At 38.4% G+C, this 23,164-nt stretch overlaps 1 protein-coding gene across 1 annotated transcript in view; it reads left to right on the top strand.

Moving 5' to 3' along the window:
- LOC143651233 (mitogen-activated protein kinase kinase kinase 9-like) overlaps positions 1–23,164 on the top strand; it is a 38,942-nt gene that overhangs the window by 811 nt on the left and 14,967 nt on the right. The window contains exons 2-4 of the mRNA XM_077122249.1: positions 680–790; positions 6,023–6,123; positions 7,468–7,649. Coding sequence (XP_076978364.1) covers positions 6,048–6,123; positions 7,468–7,649 — 258 coding nt within the window. The 5' untranslated portion in view covers positions 680–790; positions 6,023–6,047. The remainder of the gene's footprint in view (positions 1–679; positions 791–6,022; positions 6,124–7,467; positions 7,650–23,164) is intronic.

The following is a 23,164-nucleotide window of genomic DNA, read 5'->3' as shown; positions in this document are numbered from 1 at the left end:
CCTATGTGGGCCCCTTTGCCTTCTTTTTATTTTTTATGATATTTTTTTACTGTGAATATAACATTTATACAATAAGGAATATATTTTGAAGTACATTGTAAGAAATAGTTATCAAACAAGAGTTTGATATGGGTTGCAGTTCCACAATTTTGGGTTTTCTAGCTGCTCCAAGACACTAGCGACATAATAGAAATAGCAATATAGTGATTTAGCAGTCATGCTCACTTGTTACATTCTAAATTCTCTGTTATAACACCTCCTTCTCCTTTGACCCTTCTCCCAATCTTTAGGGATATTTGGACTCTGCCCATTCTAACTTTTTCATGTTGCAAAGGGGTATCCACAATATAAGATAGGGGGATGGAACTAGTTGATGTTCTTGGAGAGGCTGGTCCCTCTGCGTTTCAGGACTTACTTGGCCTAGGAACCATCTGGAGTTTGTAGGTTTCTAGAAGTATCTTAGTGTGTGAAGCTTGTGTAGAGTCTCTGATAAAGCCGTGGGTATTCTTTAGGGTTGACAGGAATGGTGTTGGTTGGGGTTGGCAGACCGTGGTAATTAGCAGTATCTAGCTGACGCTTGTGTAAGAGTAGCCTCCAGAGCAGCCTCTTGACTCTACTTGAACTCCCTTAGCCACTGATACCTTATTTGATTACATTTCTTTATCCCCTTTTGATCCAGAAGGCATTGTGGATCCCGTGGTGCCAGAGTTAGACTCATCTCTCGGAGTCATGTCCCATTTTCCCAGGGAGACTTTCACCGCTGGATGTCATGTCCTATGAGGAGGGAAAGGTAATGATTTTACTTGTTATGTTGGGCTTAGAGAGAGAGGGGCCACATCTGAGCAGTCAAAGAGGTGCTCTGGAGGTAACTCTTCGGCATACCTATAGGTAGGCTTTGTATGGCTGCTACGTGCATGAGCTTCATAAGAGCAAGCCTCAAGATCAAGAGCTTTGCCTATTGACTTAATAGTGCCTAACGTTTGAGACAGTATCAGGGGTTTCCTTCATGGCAAAGCTTAATAGTTCCATATTTTCATCTCCCGTTCCTCGAGGGACTTTGCCAATACATTTTACTTATCTGGTCAACATACTCTGAAATATATCTGGCATTATATTAAGCTGTACAGAATCACAAGGCCTCATTACCGTTCTGGATTCTGTGTGCTTGGGTTGTTTAAATGAGCTGTCTGTACATGTTGAATTAGATTATGTGTTGCAGAAAATTTAGGTTTTGGACAAAATAAACTTCTCTTCATTTGATCTCATATAGTTGGTAAAGTTCTGAATACAGTGCTCTCCTTACCCCTATATTCTGCTCTACCTTACTCCTGACCTGGTCAGCTTCGTTCTTATCTCTAATTCAAACCTGATCTCTTTTTCAGTTTCTTTAGCAGTTGTTGCATGTAGTAATGCTGACTTTCCGAGCTACAGAACTCCAACTCTGAGTCTTAGGTGTCACACAGGTAGCCGAAGTTCCAGGGAGGTACTGGATTCTACGTATATAGCACAGCATCTCGAAATCTAGGTATAACATTTATAGCTCCTGACTAAGTGTGACTACTATAAGACCTTAAAATCCATACCCAAATTTTCTTATAAATATTTTCTATAAGAGACCATACAATATTCTTTTTTTTTCTGGCTTATTTTGTAGAACATAATGTCCCCAAGGTTTATTCACCTCGTTGGTTGCCTCACGACTTCATTCCTTTCTGTAAGAGCACGATATTCCATCCTAAATACATACCAGAGTTCGCCATTCTACTTCTCAGTGTATCTTTTGCCCAGCTCCCTCCATGGGGCATCATGTATAATGTCCACTGTCAACAATCCATCTCTCACATTATCTCACTTAGTTGTATAATCATCAACACTCTCAAGCTTCGACAGTGTTCATTGCTCTAAAGAGAAAAATAACAGATAAACATACCCTCACCGATAGAATTTCCAAACCTCCCCTTAACTCTTTTCCCTCCCCCCCCCCAGTTATTTACCGCTGGTATTGCTGTGGTACTGGTGATGTCTTCCTGTTAAACATATACCACAGTGTGCAGTAGTTGTTTTCTCCTTGTACTCGGACGTTATTTTTTCTTTGAACGAGATTTATACCTTTGAAGTAGTTCATGCAAGAACTTATTTATATGTATAGTGTTCATCACTAGAATACATGGCTCTATACAACCCCTTTCAATCATGTTCACCTTCAATATGGCAGTATTACTTACAGACCCACTAATGAACTGCCTTCAGTTCTGTCTGTTCCTTACATTTAAGTTCAGCCTCATTAGCTGACCATTCACCCATCTCTAGCTTCCGTGTATCTCTAGGTCCCCTATATTCTATATTATAAACCTCTGAGTTTATCTTTACCGGTGTCATAATTGTGGAATAATAAGGTATCTATCCTTTTGTGCATGGCTTATTTCACTCAGCATTATGCCTTCAATGTTCATCTAAGTTGTCATATGCTTCAGGACCTCATTTTGTCTTATGCTGCATAATATTCCATCATGTGTATGTACCACATTTTGTTCATCCACTCCTCTGTAGATGGACACTTGGATGGTTTCTATCTTTTGACAGTTGTGAATAATGCTGCTGTGAACATCAGTGTGCAAATATCTGTCTGTGCCACTGCTCTCAGTCTTCTTTGAAACTTCCTTAACTGGAATTCTGTCATTTTACAGTAAATGTCCAACAGTATTTGAAAAACACGGTCGGTCAACTGCTTCTTTGCCTATTTTATAATTGGATTGTTTGTTCTTTTCTTGTTGAGTGGAATGTTTTCTTTACTTACACAGGATATCAAGCCTTTATCTGATACACGGTTTCCAAATATTTTCTCCCATTGAGTTGGCTGCATCTTCACCTTTTTGACCCCTTTGCTTTCTGACTGTTGCCTGCATTATCCAAGTCAGAGGCTCCACAAGTGCAGCCCCTGTGTACCAAGGCAGATTATCATCATGGGTACTTTTTGATCCTGTGAAAGAAGCATTATCTTTCTGGTGAATTATAATGAGTACGTTAATGAAAGTGCTTAATTAGGCACCTTTGGGTCTATTCCATGATGATACACCTATTAATTTAGCAATCAGCTTGTTGGAGACCTATACTTCCTATTTTATTTAAAATAGTTTGCATTTGTATGTTTTCCTTAATGATTTTGATTGATGCAATAGATATCTTTAAAGATAAAAGTGAAAGTGAGCGTTTGTTTTTTTAATATTGTGACTTCATAGATGTGCGAACATTTTGGTAAAAACACAACCACCTCATTTTCACTTATGGAACAAAAACAGTTGAAAAATGAATTGTATGGGTAAAAACAACTCATCAGGCTCTTTAATGCCGAATCCATGTGCACGGTGTCTGCTTTGGAATTAGATTATCGCATGCCCCTTCTGGGCAGATAGGCGTAGTGTAACTTCATGGCAAGTGTTGTCTTTAAACTTCTAGGAAAAAAATATAGTTGTCCATCTTTGCATCGTTTTTCAGTATCAGCAGATATGGGTATAACTTTATTCAGTGAACAAGACTAATTTCCTCTTGATTCTGTTCTCTGGGCCCCCAATTAGTCCTTTTGGAAGTTGTTTTACAGGCAGACGATGAGGGTGGTGACATGGGGAGCTTATGGCATCGGATTTATTGGTGCCATGATGCAAAAATGCATCAATCCAGAATCAATTTAGAGCCTCCTATTTGAGGGAGAATACAGTGTGTTTTAAATAGAAAATAACTTTTTGGGTTTTACAGTAATCTTTATTTAAAACTTTAGGTTTACTTAATACACTATGTTCTCTGTAAACACATAAATATTCCTAGAAATTGTGTGCTTGTTATAGTGAAATAATGCTTTGTGTTTTTTTATCCTTCTTAAAATTAGGGATTTTTAAAAATAGTTTTTGATCCTGTTTTCCTTTCAGAATAAGTGCCTTCTGGAACTTGTGTGGGTTGGCTCCCTGCTGAGGCTCCTGGTGCGCGGCGACCCCGCCCATGGCCTCTTGGAAGTGCGCCTTGTGTCCTCAGGAGCGGTGTCCCTGCCTCCCACAGGGCTCTGCAGCCGCGGCGTCGGCTGCTGCAGCGCTTCCTGCTTGAGTTTTCTTTTTGTCTTTTGACAAGGGAAAATAAGTGTTGAAACACATTTTTCCGTCTATTTAGGCTTCGTACCATATTTTTCATAATGCTTTATTTTCCTTTATGATTCACTTTGCTGTACTTGAGAAAATAACCATTAGGCATCTGAGAATGGATGCTGGGATAAAAATTTGATTTAACTTAGTTCATCCCATTTACTACTCTAATTAGTTATTAGTGTACATGCCACGGTTTCTTTTTCATTTAGATGCTTGCTTCAGTCACATTAGAAGAAGTAATTAACTGACATAGTTTTTCAAACACTATTGGGCATTTATTGTAAATGTTAGAATAGAGTTCTGCTTAAGGAAGTTTTAAATGCCGACCTAAGAATTTTTCAGTTGTTCTTAGCATTTTGTTAAATTCCACGGTAGAAATAGAGTGCAGTACAGTGTTCTAGGGGAGTAGACTAGCAGAATGTTAAGACTGTGCATCAGTAGCAAAAACAAAGTATAATCTGTTACAACCATGAAGTGTGACTGTTTTTTTTATTTAAAAAATTTATTAATAGAATCAATCAACACAATATGAGCATTCTTTTTCCTCACATAATTGTGTATTCATCATCATGATCGTTTCTTAGAACATTTGTTGGCAACAGAAAAAAAACATTCATATATACCATACCCCTTACCCCTCCCATTCATTGATCACTAGCATTTCAGTCTACTAAATTTATTTTGATCTTTGTTCCACCTATTATTTATTTATTTTTAATCCATATGTTTTACTCATCTGTCCATAAGGTAGATAAAAGAAGCATCAGACACATGGTTTTCACAGTCACACAGTCACATTGCAAAAGCTCTGTCTTTATACAACCATCTTCAAGGAACATGACTGTTGGAACATAGGTCTACATTTTCAGGCACTTCCTCCAGCCTCTCTGCTACACTGAACTGAAAAGGTGATATCTATTTAATGCATAAGAATAACCTCCAGGATAACCTCTCAGCTCTGTTTGGAATCTCTCAGGCACTGATGCTTTATTTTGTCTCATTTCTCTCTTCACCCTTTCAGTGGAGAAGGTTTTCGCAATCCCTTGATGCTGAGTTCCAGCTCATTCTGGGATTTCTGTCCCATGTTGCCATGAAGGTCCACACTCCTGGGGGTCATGTCCCATGTAGGGAAGGGGAGGGCAGTGAGTTGTGTTGTGTTGGCTGAGAAAGAGAGGCCACATCTGAGCAACAAAAGAGGTTCTCTTGGGAGTGACTCTTAGGCCTAATTTTAAGTAGGCTTAACCTGTTGTTTGTGGGGTTGTTTTGTTTTACAGGAAAAAATACATGATCTTCAAGAAGAGATTTTAAAATTGATATTTGTTGAGTAGGTCAAATCATAGAATGATTTCTCAATTCTGTCAGTGTACCTTGTTACTGACAAAGGTTTTATATTGCAAAGATATTCAGAAGTTGTAATATACAAAATGGAATGCCCTGCATGATATTAAACTTTGATAAAGATGTTAAGCTGTTCTGAGCTGTACCTGTTGATTCAGTTAGAAGCTAGTTCAGGGAGGAGTTGCAGATTGGAACATAAGACCTGTGAGAAGATACCAAGGGAATTCACAAATGATTGATTTGAAGAAAGGGAGTCTGAAAATTACATTATGAATCTTTTATATATAATGCTTAATTATACGTAGGCCTCCAGTGTTGTCAGCATTTCTCAAGTGTGAGTGTGCATTTACACACACACACACACACACACACCCCTATATACCTAAACACTCATAAAGGTGTGCTCTTTAGAATTTGGGTAAGGCAGATGTTTCCCAGAACCAAATCTATTGGCAGAAGGTTTGAAATCTGGAAGGCTTTTGGGCATGTTTAGTAGTACTAATATCAGTTATGTGTGTTATATCTGAAGTCTATCTTGGCTCATTTCTCAGGGAGCTCTCATGAGTACCTTGGCTGATGACACCTTACATTTGTGGAATTTACGTCAAAAGAGATCTGCCATACTCCATTCACTTAAATTTTGCAGAGAAAGGTAAGAATTGCCTTGGTTATCCTCTTCTATTTTGAAATGTATTTTCTTTGAGTTTTATGCTTTGATTTTGCTTTGCAAGGTAAGGACTTGATGTGCAGTATAACAAATAATTCAAAACTCCAGAGGATTTTCAGTAAAAAGCAAGTTTCCTTCCTTTTCAGACCCATCTTCTGCTCTAGAGGCAATCAAATAAATTTATTTTGTGTCCTTTTAGAAACACTCAAGCAAAAAATCTCTGCATATTATTCCCCCTTTTTCTTTTTTTGTACAAAAAGAACGTTCTGTTTCTCGAATTCACCACTTAATATATGTGATAGATTGATTGATATTGGCACATTTGAAACTTCCATGATCATTTAAAAACTTACTGGTATTCCATTCTGTAGAAGTGCCATAAATTACTCATTCACCCCATCAGTGGTATTTTCCCATGTTTTTTCGTCCTCTTAAGGTTTCATTTTTTTGTGTATCATTTTTTGATCTTTCTGGACTCATTTTAGCATGAAGGAAGAGTGAGGATGCAGACACCATTGCTTCAGCCTGGGAGATGCATTTATTATGATAAAAACTGTATATGCTTCTCACTCTGCCTTTGAATTTCTAAAGTTGATTTGTTTGCCTCAAGAACTACTTGCTTTCCAGCTCATTATTTCTTTATTAAAGTATAGAATTATCATGGAAACTCTCTGACAATACAGTTGGAATAAGGGACCAGGAGAGCCCTCCACTGGAGGTGGGAAAAGGGGCTACAAAAAGTTTTCCCCTGGACCTGGGGGAAAGGCCGAGGGGCCTGTTCCAATAGAGCTGGGGGAGGGGCCGAGGGTGCTGCTTCAGTGGAGCTGGGGTGGGGGCCATGGGGCCTACTCCAGTGGAGCTGGGGGAGGGGAAACAGAACCTGCTCAGTAACAGTAAGATGTTTTTATTTATTTATTTATTTATTTAAATGTTTTAAACACAGTTTTATTGGCATATAATCATCCAAAGTGTACAGTCAGTGGTTCACAGTATTGTCATACATTCATCACCACAATCAGTTTTTGAACATTTGTATTACTCCAAAATGAAATTTAATTGTAATAACATAGTCTATGTATTCTGTATAACCCAGTATATCTAAGGCATTATCATTTCAATATGTAATCAATATAAAATTATGAACAAGATACTTTGCGTTATTTATTTTGTACAAAGTCTTCAAATTTTGTTGCATGTGTTACCCTTATAGTACAAATCAGTTTGGACCAGCCCCATTTCAAATCCCCAGTGGCCATACATGACTGGTGGCTACCACATTTTACAGCACAATTTTAAAATACTTGCTCTCTCCCTTCATTAATAACCTAGGTTATCCTATCTTTGGTGTTCCAACTGTTCTGTCTGATATTCCTGCCCTCCGGATTTGTCGTATCAGTGATAGGACTAATTATGGTGAAGAGGGCAATGCTTACTCATTACTGCATCCTACCGTCTTCAACCAGAAAGGAGTATTTGAAAGAGACTTCTTCAAGACCAGATCAGAGGAAGAGGTACAGTTTATTATTTGAAAAGAGTTGAAAGAAATATTTACTTCACCCAAACGCACAAAAATTGAAATATTTATTTATCAATGACTAGAATTTTAGGCTTTGCAAAACTTGAGCTGTTTTTTTTACAGATGTCATTGGGACTGCGAAAATAGAGCATTCTTGTTGAACACTGTTCAATTTGGTGTGAGATTTTGGTACAATTCTTGAAGTACAATTTATTCTATGGTAGAAAGGATATTTCATGTCATATTTTCAATATGGCGTATGTGTGAAAAGGAAAACGTTTTCCTGGACACTATTCTAAGTTAAGAAAAGGAAAGTGGTCTGATCCCTTCCTAATATAATATCCTTATGATTTTGGACCTCAGAAACCAAAAAGTCAGCATGAGGAAGGCTACTTTCCCACCCTCTCTGTGTACTGTTACCATATGTCTTAGATTATCTGGAACAAGCACTGACTTAAAATATTATGACCTATTCTCACACCATGTCTTCTTTGTTTTGACTCAGAAAACATGATCCCAGTATTCCCAGTGACCATTAGGAGCCACCAGCTAGGTCAGCACTGGCATGCTGACGGCCAAAGATTAATAGCAGTGCTTGGTCAGAGCAGCCATGGAAAGCATGAAAAGCAACTGCTTTGTCAGAACCTTTATATCAATAGCTAGAAATGATATGCAGAGGTTGCAGATGTGGTTCAAGTCAGTCTTGGACCTTGATGGCTTGAAATCTTACTATATACTAACCTAATTAGTATCAGGTTCAGTCCACACTTTATTCCAGCTGAGACAGGAGAAGGGAAGGGGAAACTCAGAGGCTGATGCTTGCTGGCTGCCCACCCACCCCCGCCCCCCCAAAAGAAACTCAGTATCCTTCCCAGGGTATCAGAGAAGAGACACCCTAGACTGTATTTACACTTCCCTTCGTCACTCTAAAGGCTTAAGAAATAGAACTGCATTTCCAAAAGAAACAAAAATTTCCTGCTTGTTTCATGATGCCTAAAATTCTTTTAACTGGAAGTCTTCCTTTATCTTACAAATCTAGATTAAAAAGTAAGAAGTCGAAGGCCAGGTTGGGTGATGATGCTAACTGTAAATGGGTGGGTTTCAGTTAAAGTAGTAGCTAATAAACCCCTGGTGAGACTCTGTGACAGGAGGCTGAAACGGGGGGGGGGGGGGGCGTGCCTCCTGAGGACTGAGAAAGCAGGTGGGGAAGAAGGTCTGGGATGCTAAAGACTGACATGGACCACTTGATGAATTCACGCTGGGAAGCAGTCTCTACCTACCTCTGCGTGGGGAAAACATAGAAGCTATGCACAGGGGTATTGAGGTGTTTTTGATGTATAGCTGCAGTTGCTGACGTTCTGCTTCTCTGAATTTCAGGTGTATTTGCCTACAATGCTAATTTTCCACAAGGGTGCATCATTTCTAGTAGACCTTTTAATTCTTGTTGAAGTTCTATTCAGTGGCTGTATTCTGCAACTATTCTGTTTCTTTGTCTTTCCTGTTCATTGTCTAACCTTTCTTTTTGTTTTCCTCCTTGATTTGCTCTGTGTGCTTCATAGGAAATGATTTTCCTTTTTTTTTTTAATTTTATGTTTTTAAATACCAAAAAATACCAAGCAAATGCAAACATTCCTATTTTGATCATTCTGTTCTAAATATATAATCAGTAACTCACAATATCATCACATAATTGCATATTCATCGTCATGATCATTTCTTGAAACATTTCATCTATTCAGAAAAAGAAATAAAATGAAAACAGAAACAAAATTTATAATGCCATACCCCTTACCCCTCCCCTTCATTGATCACTAGCATTTCAAACTAGACTTATTTTAACATTTATTCCCCCTGTTATTTATTTTTATTCCATATGTTCTACTCCTCTGTTGACAAGGTAGATAAAAGGAGCATCAGACACAAGGTTTTCATAATGACACAGTCACATTGTGAAAGCTATATCATTATACAATCATCTTCAAGAACCATGGCTACTGGAACACAGCTCTACATTTTCAGGCAGTTCCCTCCAGCCTCTCCATTACATCTTGAATAACAAGGTGATATCTACTTAATGCATAAGAATAACCTCCAGGATAACCTCTCAACTCTGTTTGGAGTCTGTCAGCCATTGACACTTTGTCTCATTTCACTCTTCCCCCTTTTGGTCGAGAAGGTTTTCTCAATCCCTTGATGCTGAGTCTCATCTCATTCTAGGGTTTTTCTCAATTCCGTGATGCTGAGTCTCAGCTCATTCTAGGATTTCTGTCCCACATTGCCAGAAGGTCCACACCCCTGGGAGTCATGTCCCACGTAGACAGGGGGAGGGTGGTGAGTTTGCTTGTTGTGTTGGCTGGAGAGAGAGAGGCCACATCTGAGCAACAGAAGAGGTTTTCGTGGGGGTGACTCTTAGGCCTAATTTTAAGTAGGCATGACTTATCCTTTGTGGGGTTAAGTTTCATATGAACAAACCCCCAAACTAGTGGCTCAGCCTGTAGCTTTGGTTATCCAGACTGCTTGTGAGAATATCAAGAATTCAACTTGGGGAAGTTGAATTTTCCCCCGTTCTCACCATTCCCCAAAGTGGACGTTCCAAATACTTTGTTATTCACTGTTCAAATGACTCGGGATTTATCGGGGCATCACTCTGGACTAACCAACAAAATCTCCTGTCCTTCTCAAGGTTCCATGTACTTATGGTGTTCAATTAAGCTGTCTACATAAGTTATATTAGGAAATGCAGTAGTCAAAGTATAAGTTTTGTACCAAATGAACATTTTTTTTGCTTTAGTCTCACACATAATTTGAAATTTTTAAATATTAATTACCTTCTATTTTCAGCACCCTGCAGTAATGACATTCCTTTGTTCTTCCTCATGCAGAAACAGTTTAAAAATTTGTACATGTAGTCACTATCATTATACATTCTAGACATTCCTAGATTATACCACCTCAATCTTTATTGTCTATCTTTCTTTCTCATTTCATTTGTGCCCCCAGCTCTCCTCCCTCTATTATTCCCACATTCGGCTTCATTCATTCATAATTATGTTTTAACATTATTATATTACACTTAGGTAGTATTGTACTGTCCATTTCTGAGTTTTTACATTCAGTCCTGTTGCACAATCTGTGTCCTTTCAGCTCCAATTACCCAATTTCTCTCTCCTGATGGTCTCTTTTGCCAACCAAATTCTCCAAGTTTTTTCAGGAATGTCAGTTCATATCAGTGAGACCATACAATAGTTGTCCTTTTGTTTCTGGCTAATCTCACTCAGCATAATATCCTTAAGGTCCATCCATGTTGTTACATACTTCATAACTTTATTCTGTCTTACAGCTGCATAATATTCCATTGTATGTATATACCACAGTTTGTTTAGCCACTTGCCAGTTAATGGACATTTTGTCTGTTTCCATCTCTTGACAATTGTAAATAATGCTGCTGTAAACATTGGTGTGCAAATGTCTGTATGTGTCCTTGCCCTCATATCCTCTGAGTAGATACCTAGCAATGGTATTGCCGGATCATATGGCAGTTCTATATTGAGCTTTTTGAGGAAACACCCAACTGCCTTCCACAGGGGTTGTACCATTTGACATCCCCACCAACAGTAGGTAAGTGTGCCTCTTTCTCCACATCCTCTCCAGCACTTATCGTTTTCTATCTTATTGATAATGGCCATTCTGGTGGGTGTGAGATGATTTCTCATTGTGGTTTTGATTTGCATTTCTCTAACAGCCATGGAAGTTGAGCATGTCTTCATGTGCCTTTTGGCCATTTGTCTTTCCTCTTCTGAGAAGTGTCTGTTCAAGTCTTTTGCCCATTTTGTAATTGAGTTGGCTGTATTTTGTTGTTGAGTTGAACAATCTCTTTATAAATTCTGGATACTAGAACTTTATCTGATATGTCGTTTTCAAATATTGTCTCCCATTAGGCAGGCTGTCTTTTTACTTTCTTTCTTTTTTTTTTTTTTTTATTAATTAAAAAAAGAATTAACAAAACAATTAGAAATCATTCCAATCTACATGTACAATCAGTAATTCTTAATAACATCACATAGTTGCATATTCATCATTTCTTAGTACATTTGGATCGATTTAGAAAAAGAAATAAAAAGACAACAGAATAAGAATTAAAACAATAATAGAAAGAAAAAAAAACAAAAAAAACAAAAACAAAAAACCTATACCTCACATGCAGCTTCATTCAGTGTTTTAACATAATTGCATTACAATTGGGTAGTATTGTGCTGTCCATTTCTGAGTTTTTATATCCAGTCCCGTTGTACAGTCTGTATCCCTTCATCTCCAATTATCCCTTCTCTTTTTTTTTTTTTTTTAATTAACGGAAAAAAAGAAATTAACCCAACATTTAGAGATCATACCATTCTACACATGCAATCATTAATTCTTAACATCATCACATAGATGCATGATCATCATTTCTTAGTACATTTGCATTGGTTTAGAAGAACTAGCAACATAACCGAAAAAGATATAGAATGTTAATATAGAGAAAAAAATAAAAGTAATAATAGTAAAATCAAAACAAAACAGAACAAAACAAAACAAAAACCTATAGCTCAGATGCAGCTTCATTCAGTGTTTTAACATGATTACTTTACAATTAGGTATTATTGTGCTGTCCATTTTTGAGTTTTTGTATCTAGTCCTGTTGCACAGTCTGTATCCCTTCAGCTTCAATTACCCATTGTCTTACCCTGTTTCTAACTCCTGCTGAACTCTGTTACCAATGACATATTTCAAGTTTATTCTCGAATGTCCATTCACATCAGTGGGACCATACAGTATTTGTCCTTTAGTTTTTGGCTGGATTCACTCAGCATAATATTCTCTAGGTCCATCCATGTTATTACATGGTTCATAAGTTTATCTTGTCTTAAAGCTGCATAATATTCCATCGTATGTATATACCACAGTTTGTTTAGCCACTCTTCTGTTGATGGAGATTTTGGCTGTTTCCATCTCTTTGCAATTGTAAATAATGCTGCTATAAACATTGGTGTGCAAATGTCCGTTTGTGTCTTTGCCCTTAAGTCCTTTGAGTAGATACCTAGCAATGGTATTGCTGGGTCGTATGGCAATTCTATATTCAGCTTTTTGAGGAACCGCCAAACTGCCTTCCACAGTGGTTGCACCCTTTGACATTCCCACCAACAGTGGATAAGTGTGCCTCTTTCTCCGCATCCTCTCCAGCACTTGTCATTTTCTGTTTTGTTGATAATGGCCATTCTGGTGGGTGTGAGATGATATCTCATTGTGGTTTTGATTTGCATTTCTCTAATGGCCAGGGACATTGAGCATCTCTTCATGTGCCTCTTGGCCATCCGTATTTCCTCTTCTGAGAGGTGTCTGTTCAAGTCTTTTTCCCATTTTGTAATTGGGTTGGCTGTCTTTTTGTTGTTGAGATGAACAATCTCTTTATAAATTCTGGATACTAGACCTTTATCTGATATATCATTTCCAAATATTGTCTCCCATTGTGAAGGCTGTCTTTCTACTTTCTTGATGAAGTTCTTTGATGCACAAAAGTGTTTAATTTTGAGGAGTTCCCATTTATTTATTTCCTTCTTCAGTGTTCTTGCTTTAGGTTTAAGGTCCATAAAACCGCCTCCAGTTGTAAGATCCATAAGATATCTCCCAACATTTTCCTCTAACTGTTTTATGGTCTTAGACCTAATGTTTAGATCTTTGATCCATTTTGAGTTAACTTTTGTATAGGGTGTGAGAGATGGGTCTTCTTTCATTCTTTTGCATATGGATATCCAGTTTTCTAGGCACCATTTATTGAAGAGACTGCTCTGTCCCAGGTGAGTTGGCTTGACTGCCTTATCAAAGATCAAATGTCCATAGATGAGAGGGTCTATATCTGAGCACTCTATTCGATTCCATTGGTCGATATATCTATCTTTATGCCAATACCATGCTGTTTTGACCACTGTGGCTTCATAATATGCCTTAAAGTCAGGCAGCGCGAGACCTCCAGCTTCGTTTTTTTTCCTCAAGATGTTTTTAGCAATTCGGGGCACCCTGCCCTTCCAGATAAATTTGCTTATTGGTTTTTCTATTTCTGAAAAATAAGTTGTTGGGATTTTGATTGGTATTGCATTGAATCTGTAAATCAATTTAGGTAGGATTGACATCTTAACTATATTTAGTCTTCCAATCCATGAACACGGTATGCCCTTCCATCTATTTAGGTCTTCTGTGATTTCTTTTAGCAGTTTTTTGTAGTTTTCTTTATATAGGTTTTCTGTCTCTTTAGTTAAATTTATTCCTAGGTATTTTATTCTTTTAGTTGCAATTGTAAATGGGATTCGTTTCTTGATTTCCCCCTCAGCTTGTTCATTACTAGTGTATAGAAATGCTACAGATTTTTGAATGTTGATCTTGTAACCTGCTACTTTGCTGTACTCATTTATTAGCTCTAGTAGTTTTGTTGTGGATTTTTCCGGGTTTTCGACGTATAGTATCATATCGTCTGCAAACAGTGATAGTTTTACTTCTTCCTTTCCAATTTTGATGCCTTGTATTTCTTTTTCTTGTCTAATTGCTCTGGCTAGAACCTCCAACACAATGTTGAATAATAGTGGTGATAGTGGACATCCTTGTCTTGTTCCTGATCTTAGGGGGAAAGTTTTCAATTTTTCCCCATTGAGGATGATATTAGCTGTGGGTTTTTCATATATTCCCTCTATCATTTTAAGGAAGTTCCCTTGTATTCCTATCTTTTGAAGTGTTTTCAACAGGAAAGGATGTTGAATCTTGTCGAATGCCTTCTCTGCATCAATTGAGATGATCATGTGATTTTTCTGCTTTGATTTGTTGATATGGTGTATTACATTAATTGATTTTCTTATGTTGAACCATCCTTGCATACCTGGGATGAATCCTACTTGGTCATGATGTATAATTCTTTTAATGTGTTGTTGGATACGATTTGCTAGAATTTTATTGAGGATTTTTGCATCTGTATTCATTAGAGAGATTGGTCTGTAGTTTTCTTTTTTTGTAATATCTTTGCCTGGTTTTGGTATGAGGGTGATGTTAGCTTCATAGAATGAATTAGGTAGTTTTCCCTCCACTTCGATTTTTTGGAAGAGTTTGAAGAGAATTGGTACTAATTCTTTCTGGAACGTTTGGTAGAATTCACATGTGAAGCCATCTGGTCCTGGACTTTTCTTTTTAGGAAGCTTTTGAATGACTAATTCAATTTCTTTACTTGTGATTGGTTTGTTGAGGTCATCTATGTCTTCTTGAGTCAAAGTTGGTTGTTCATGTCTTTCCAGGAACCCGTCCATTTCCTCTAAATTGTTGTATTTATTAGCGTAAAGTTGTTCATAGTATCCTGTTATTACCTCCTTTATTTCTGTGAGGTCAGTAGTTATGTCTCCTCTTCCATTTCTGATCTTATTTATTTGCATCCTCTCTCTTCTTCTTTTTGTCAATCTTGCTAAGGGCCCATCAATCTTATTGATTTTCTCATAGAACCAACTTCTGGCCTTATTGATTTTCTCTATTGTTTTCATGTTTTCAATTTCATTTATTTGTGCTCTAATCTTTGTTATTTCTTTCCTTTTGCTTGCTTTGGGGTTAGCTTGCTGTTCTTTCTCCAGTTCTTCCAAATGGATAGTTAATTCCTGAATTTTTGCCTTTTCTTCTTTTCTGATATAGGCATTTAGAGCAATAAATTTCCCTCTTAGCACTGCCTTTGCTGCGTCCCATAAGTTTTGATATGTTGTGTTTTCATTTTCATTCACCTCGAGGTATTTGCTAATTTCTCTTGCAATTTCTTCTTTGACCCAGTCGTTGTTTAGGAGTGTGTTGTTGAGCCTCCACGTATTTGTGAATTTTCTGGCACTCTGCCTATTATTGATTTCCAACATCATTCCTTTATGGTCCGAGAAAGTGTTGTGTAAGATTTCAATCTTTTTAAATTTGTTGAGACTTGCTTTGTGACCCAGCATATGGTCTATCTTTGAGAATGATCCATGAGCACTTGAGAAAAAGGTGTATCCTGCTGTTGTGGGATGTAATGTCCTATAAATGTCTATTAAGTCTAGTTCATTTATAGTAATATTCAGATTCTCTATTTCTTTGTTGATCCTCTGTCTAGATGTTCTGTCCCTTGATGAGAGTGGTGAGTTGAAGTCTCCAACTATTATGGTATATGAGTCTATTTCCCTTTTCAGTGTTTGCAGTATATTCCTCACGTATTTTGGGACATTCTGATTCGGTGCGTAAATATTTATGATTGTTATGTCTTCTTGTTTAATTGTTCCTTTTATTAGTATATAGTGTCCTTCTTTGTCTCTTTTAACTGTTTTACATTTGAAGTCTAATTTGTTGGATATTAGTATAGCCACTCCTGCTCTTTTCTGGTTGTTATTTGCATGAAATATCTTTTCCCAACCTTTCACTTTCAACCTATGTTTATCTTTGGGTCTAAGATGTGTTTCCTGTAGACAGCATATAGAAGGATCCTCTTTTTTAATCCATTCTGCCAATCTATGTCTTTTGATTGGGGAATTCAGTCCATTGACATTTAGTGTTATTACTGTTTGGATAATATTTTCCTCTAACATTTTGCCTTTTGTATTATATATATCATATCTGATTTTCTTCTTTCTACACTCTTCTCCATATCTCTCTCTTCTGTCTTTTTGTATCTGACTCTAGTGCTCCCTTTAGTATTTCTTGCAGAGCTGGTCTCTTGGTCACAAATTCTTTCAGTGACTTTTTGTCTGAGAATGTTTTAATTTCTCCCTCATTTTTGAAGGATAATTTTGCTGGATATAGGAGTCTTGGTTGGCAGTTTTTCTCTTTTAGTATTTTAAATATATCATCCCACTGTCTTCTAGCTTCCATGGTTTCTGCTGAGAAATCTACACAAAATCTTATTGGGTTTCCCTTGTATGTAATGGATTGTTTTTCTCTTGCTGCTTTCAAGATCTTCTCTTTCTCTTTGACCTCTGACATTCTAACTAGTAAGTGTCTTGGAGAACGCCTATTTGGGTCTAATCTCTTTGGGGTGCGCTGCACTTCTTGGATCTGTAATTTTAGGTCTTTCATAAGAGTTGGGAAATTTTCAGTGATAATTTCTTCCATTAGTTTTTCTCCTCCTTTTCCCTTCTCTTCTCCTTCTGGGACACCCACAACACGTATATTTGTGCGGTTCATATTGTCCTTGAGTTCCCTGATACCCTGTTCAAATTTTTCCATTCTTTTCCCTATAGTTTCTGTTTCTTTTTGGAATTCAGATGTTCCATCCTCCAAATCACTAATTCTATCTTCTGTCTCTTTAAATCTATCATTGTAGCTATCCATTATTTTTTCTATGTTTGCTACTTTATCCTTCACTTCCATAAGTTCTGCGATTTGTTTTTTCAGTTTTTCTATTTCTTCTTTATGTTCAGCCCATGTCCTCTTCATGTCCTCCCTCAATTTATCGATTTCATTTTTGAAGAGGTTTTCCATTTCTGTTCGTATATTCAGCATTAGTTGTCTCAGCTCTTGTGTCTCATTTGAGCTATTGGTTTGTTCCTTTGACTGAGCCATATTCTCAATCTTTTGAGCGTGGACAGTTATCTTCTGCTGCTGGCGTCTGGGCATTTATTCAGTTTTCTCTTGGTGTTGGACCCAGCAAGGTTGTAATATTTTTCTGTGAAATCTCTGGGTTCTGTTTTTCTTATCCTGCCCAGTAGGTGGCGCTCGTGGCACACGTTTGTCTGCGGGTCCCACCAGTAAAAGGTGCTGTGGGACCTTAAACTTTGGAAAACTCTCGCCGTCCTGGGGGTTCGCTAGCCGAAGCGGCTTGAGCCGGCCCGGGGTCCGAACGCAGGGAGGGTGTCCGAACGCAGGGAGGGTTGCTGGTCGCCGCAGCCAGGGAAAGAGCCCGTCCGAATTTCCTAGTCGGCCCTGGGCAACAAGCGTGGCGGGCGGGCGCCAGCGGCAGCGGCCCGCCCGAGAGAGTGCACGTTCCCCGGGAGTCACGGGGTCACCGTTCTCCGCGGCCTGGGGGTTTCCGATCCAATTCTCTCAGTTGGTCCGGGGGCTGCGCGTGGTGTGGGCGCCAGTCGCCTTGGTTTCAGGGGACCACCTCTCCAATTCTCCCAGCAGGCCCGGGAAGGGGGAAGGGAGTAACTCCGGCCGCTTGCCACCCCGCCCGGTAAGGCCCGCGCGCCTCGGCGATCTCACCCGAGCTGCTTCTCTCAGCCAGCCAGCCGTTCCAGGATGGGGTACGCTGTCTTTTTTATCTCTGTTGTGGCTTTGGGCGCTTTCTGTATCGTTTCTACTCCCCTAGTAGGTGTCCTGGAGAAGAAACTAAGATCCGCGCGTCTTACTAAGCCGCCATCTTCCAGGAAGTCCCTTTTTACTTTCTTGATGAAGCTCTTTGATGCACAAAAGTGTTTACTTTTGAGGAGTTCCCATTTATTTATTTCTTTCTTCAATGCTCTTGCTTTGGATGTAAGGTCTAGAAACCCGGCCCCAGGTATAAGATTTATAAGATATTTCTGTACATTTTCTTTTAACAGTTTTATGGTCTTAGATCTAATGTTTAAATCTTTGATCCATTTTGAGTTAACTTTTGTATAGGGTGTGAGATTTGAGTCCTGTCCTCTTTCATTCTTTTGCATATGGATATCCAGTTCTCTAGGCACCATTTATTGAAGAGACTCTTCTGTCCCAGGTGAGTTGGCTTGACTGCCTTATCAAAGATCAATTGTCCATAGTTAAGAGGGTCTATATCTCAATACTCTATTCAATTCCATTGGTCAATATATCTGTCTTCATGCCAGTACCATGCTGTTTTGATCATTGTAGCTTCATAATATGCCTTAAAGTCAGGTAGCGTGAGACCTCTGACTTCATTTTTCTCTCAGGATACTTTTAGCTATTCGGTACACGCTGCCTTTCCTGATAAATTTGGTTATTGGTTTTTCTGTTTCTGAAAAGTAAGTTTTTGGGATTTTAATTGGTATTGCATTGAATCTGTAAATCAATTTAGGTTGAACTGACATCTTAACTATACTTAGTCTTCTGATCCATGAACACGGTATGCCCTTCCATCTATTTAGGTCTTCTGTGATTTAACAATTTCTTATAGTTTTCTTTGTATAGGCCTTATGTCTCTTTAGTTAAATTTATTCCTAAACATTTTATTCTTTTGGTTGCTGTTGTAAATGGAATTCTTTTCTTGATTTTCCCCCTTAGACTGTTCATTACTAGTGTATAGAAATACTACAGATTTTTGAGTGTTAATGTTGTAACCTGCCACTTTGCTGTACTCATTTATTAGCTCCAGTAGTTTTGCTGTGGATTTTTTGGGGTTTTCGACATAGGGTATCATATCATCTGCAAACAGTGAGAATTTTACTTCTTCCTTTCCAATTTTGATGCCTTGTGTTTTTTCTTTTGTCTAATTGCTCTGGCTAGAACTTCCAACAGTGCTGAATAACAGTGCGGACAGTGGACATCCTTGTCTTGTTCCTAATCTTAGGGGGAAGTTTTCAGTTTTTCCCCATTAGGGATGTTGTTAGCTGTGGGTATTTCATATATTCCCGTTATCATTTTGAGGAAGTTCCCTTCTATTCCTGTCCTTTGAAGTGTTTTGAACAGAAAAGGATGTTGAATTTTGTCAAATGCCTTTTCTGCATCAATCCAGCTGATCATGTGGTTTTTCTGCTTTGATTTGTTGATGTGGTTTTCTTATGTTGAACCCTCCTTGCATACCTGAGATGAATCCTACTTGATCATGATGTATTAATTCTTCTAATGTGTTGCTGGATTTGATCTGCTAAACTTTTGGTGAGGATTTTTGCATCTATATTCATTAGAGAGATTGGTCTGCGGTTTTCTTTTCTTTCTTTTTTTTGGTAATATCTTTGTCTGACTTTGGTGTGAGGGTGATGTTGGCTTCGTAGAAAGATTCTGGAATGTTTGGTAAAATTCACATGTGAAGCCATCTGGTCCTGGACTTTTCTTTTTGGGGAGCTTCTTAATGACTGATTCAGTTTCTTGTGATTGGTTTGTTGGGGTTGTCTATTTCTTCTTGAGTCAATGTTGGTTGTTCATGCCTTTCTAGAAAGTTGTCCATTTTGTCTACATTGTTGTATATATTAGCATAAAGTTGTTCGTAGTATCCTGTCATTACTTCCTTTATTTCTGTGGGGTCAGTGGTTATGTCTCCTCTTCCATTTCTGATCTTATTTATTTGTATCCTCTCTCTTCTTTTTGTCAGTCTTGCTAAGGGTCCATCAATCTTATTGATTTTCTCATAGAACCAGCTTCTGGTTTTGTTGATTTTCTCAATTGTTTTCACATTCTCAATTTCTTTTATTTCTCTCTGATCTTCATTATTTCATTCCTTTTGCTTGCTTTGGGGTTAGTTTGCTGCTCTTTCTCTACTTCTTCCAAGTGGACAATTAGTTCCTCGATTTTTGCCCTTTCTTCTTTTTTGATATAAGCACTTAGGGCAATAAACTTCCTTCTTAGCACTGCCTTCGCTGTGTCCCATAAGTTTTGATGTGCTGTGTTTTCATTTTCATTTGCCTCGAGATATTCACTGATTTCTCTTGTAATTTCTTCCTTGACCCACTGGTTGTTTAAGAGTATGTTGTTGAGCCTCCACATATTTGTGAATTTTCTGACACTGTGCCTATTATTGATTTCCAACTTGATTCCTTTATGATCTGAGAAAGTGTTTTGTATGATTTCAATCTCTTTAAATTTATTGAGACTTGCTTTGTGACCCAGCATATGGTCTGTCCTTGTGGGGTGTAATGTTTTATAAATGTCTGTTAAGTCTAGCTCATTTATTGTATTATTCAAATTCACTTTTTTCTTTATTAATCCTCTGTCTAGATGTTCTCTCCATTGATCAGAGTGGTAAATTGAAGTCTCCAACTATTATGGTAGATGTGTCTGTTTCTCTTTTCATTGCTTGTCTCACATGTTTGGTACATTCTGACTCGGTGCATAAATACTTATGATTATTATGTCTTCTTGCTGAATTGTTCCTTTTATTAATACATAGTCTCCTTCTTTGATGCTTTTAACTGTTTTACATTTGAAGTCTAATTGGTTGGATATTGGAATAGCTACTGCTGCTCTTTTCTGATTGTTACTTGCATAAAATACCTTTTCCCAACCTTTCACTTTCAACCTATGTTTATCCTTGTGTCTAAGATGTGTTTCCTGTAGACAGCATATAGATAGGTCCAGTTTTTTAATCCATTCTGCCAGTCTATGTGTTTTCATTGGGGGAGTTTAATCCATTGATATTTAGTGTTATTACTGTACGGGTAGTCCTTTCTTCTACCATTTTGCCTTTTGGATTTTATATGTCCTACCTAATTTTCCTTCTTTTTACCTTTACTCATGGTCTTCCTTTCTTCACTCTTCTCCACACCTCTCCTGTCTTTTCATATCTATCTCTACTGCTCCCTTTAGTATTTCTTGCAGAGCTGGTCTCTTGGTCACAAATTCTCTCAGTGATATTTTGCCTGAAAATATTTTAATTTCTCCCTCATTTTTGAAGGACAATTTTGCTGGATATAGAATTCTTGGTTGGTACTTTTTCTCTTAGTAATTTAAATATATCATCCCACTGTCTTCTTGCCACCGTGGTTTCTACTGAGAAATTTACGCATAGTCTTATTGGGCTTTCCTTATTTGTGATGGATTCCTTTTCTCTTGCTCCTTTCAAGATTCTCTCTTTCTCTTTGACCTCTGACATTCTGATTAGTAAGTGTCTTGGAGTATGTTTGTTTGGATCTATTCTCTTTGGGGTATGCTACACTTCTTGGATCTGTAATTTTAAGTCTTTCATAGGAGTTGGGAAGTTTTCAGTGATCGTTTCCTCCATTAGTTTTTCTCCTCCTTTCCCCTTCCCTTGTCCTTCAGGGACACCCACAACACATATATTCGTGCACTTCATATTGTCATTCAATTCCCTGAGTCCTTTCTCATATTTTTCCATTTTTTCCCCTATATTTTCTTTTGCTTGTTAGATTTCAGATGTTTTGTCCTCCAGTTCACTAATCCTATGTTCTGCCTCTCGAAATCTACCATCGTAGTTTTCCATTATTTTTTCATCTCTTCTGCTGTGCCTTTCATTCCCATAAGTTCTGTGATATGTTTTTTCAGAACTTCAATTTCTTCTTTTTGTTCATTCCTTGCCTTTCTTATATCCTCCGTCAATTCATTGATTTGATTTTTGATGAGGTTTTCGATGTCTGTTCATATATTCTGAATTAATTGTTTCAATTCCTGTATCTCATTTGAATTGTTGGTTTGTTCCTTTGACTGGGCCATATGTTCAGTTTTCCTAGTGTGATTTATTTTTTCCTGGCGTCTAGGCATTTCATTACCTTAATTAGTTTATTCTGGAGATTGTTTTCACTTCTTTTACCTAGGGTTTTCCTGCTGGATGAATTTTGTTGTCTGTCTGTTCTTTGACATTCAGTTCAGCTTTTTGTGGACCTCTGGCTTAGGTTTTGTTTAACAGAGGAGAATTTTTCAGTCTTTCTTTTCTTGTTTCTTGCCCTGCCTTTATGCTGTGCCTTACCTCCCCATCCCACCCTCCACCCCACCCCCTGCCCCTGCAACCTGAACTCTAATTTCTGTCTCCCTGAGCTTGATTTTCTCTGATGCTTTGTTTGTAGTTACCGGGGCTTAACTTTAAAGTCCTTAAGCAATAACAGTCTTGTTTACTTTGACACCAACTTCAGTAGTAAATGCAAACTATGTTGCTATACCCCTCCAGCCCCCCATCTTTATGTAGTTCTTGTCTCATGTTACATTTATATGTAACGTGTGGATTGAGTCCCAAACCACTGAATTATCATTGTATTCTATTCACCTGCCTTTTAGATCCTGAGGGAGATAAAAAGTGCAGTTGCAAGCCAAAATTACAATAGTCCTATCATTACAGGTATCCACATTGTTGCCCCACCAGAAATCTCTGCTTCTTCAGGCAGCTTCTAGCTCTTGTCTGTTTTCCTTTCCTTTCAGCCTGTAGAGCCCTGTTGAGCATATGGGGTGGCTCAGGCCCTATGCACCCAAGAAAAACATGTTCTCCAATGTAGTCTGCTCGTGCGGTGTGTGCCCATTGTCAGTAGGAGCTTCTGATGAGGCCACCTCAATGAAGGTGTGGCCCAGCTGGCTCAGGATGGGTCCTGTAATTTGACCAGAGGCCTCATGGGGAAGGAAGGTCACAGGGAGAGAAGGCAGGAGGGTGCCCACGGAGGCTAGAGTCTGTGGGACACTGAAGGGAAGGGGCCGGCCAGGGGAGGCCACCGGGCACACTGTCCAGGGAGGGAGGAGCCTGGGGACAGAGGAGCCCAGAAAGGGAGGAGCCTAGGGAGGAAGGAGCCCAGGGTGGGAGGAGACTGGAGAGGAAGGAGCCTGGGTAGGAGGGAGCCCAGGGAGGGAGGAGCCTGGGGACAGAGGTGCCCGGGGATGGAGGATTCCGGGGTTGGAGGA

This window comes from Tamandua tetradactyla, chromosome 12 (genome assembly GCF_023851605.1).
Source record: "Tamandua tetradactyla isolate mTamTet1 chromosome 12, mTamTet1.pri, whole genome shotgun sequence".
In the NCBI taxonomy this organism is placed as follows: domain Eukaryota; kingdom Metazoa; phylum Chordata; class Mammalia; order Pilosa; family Myrmecophagidae; genus Tamandua; species Tamandua tetradactyla.
Note: the sequence above shows the minus strand (reverse complement) of the source record. Positions and strands in the feature narration are given on the sequence as shown.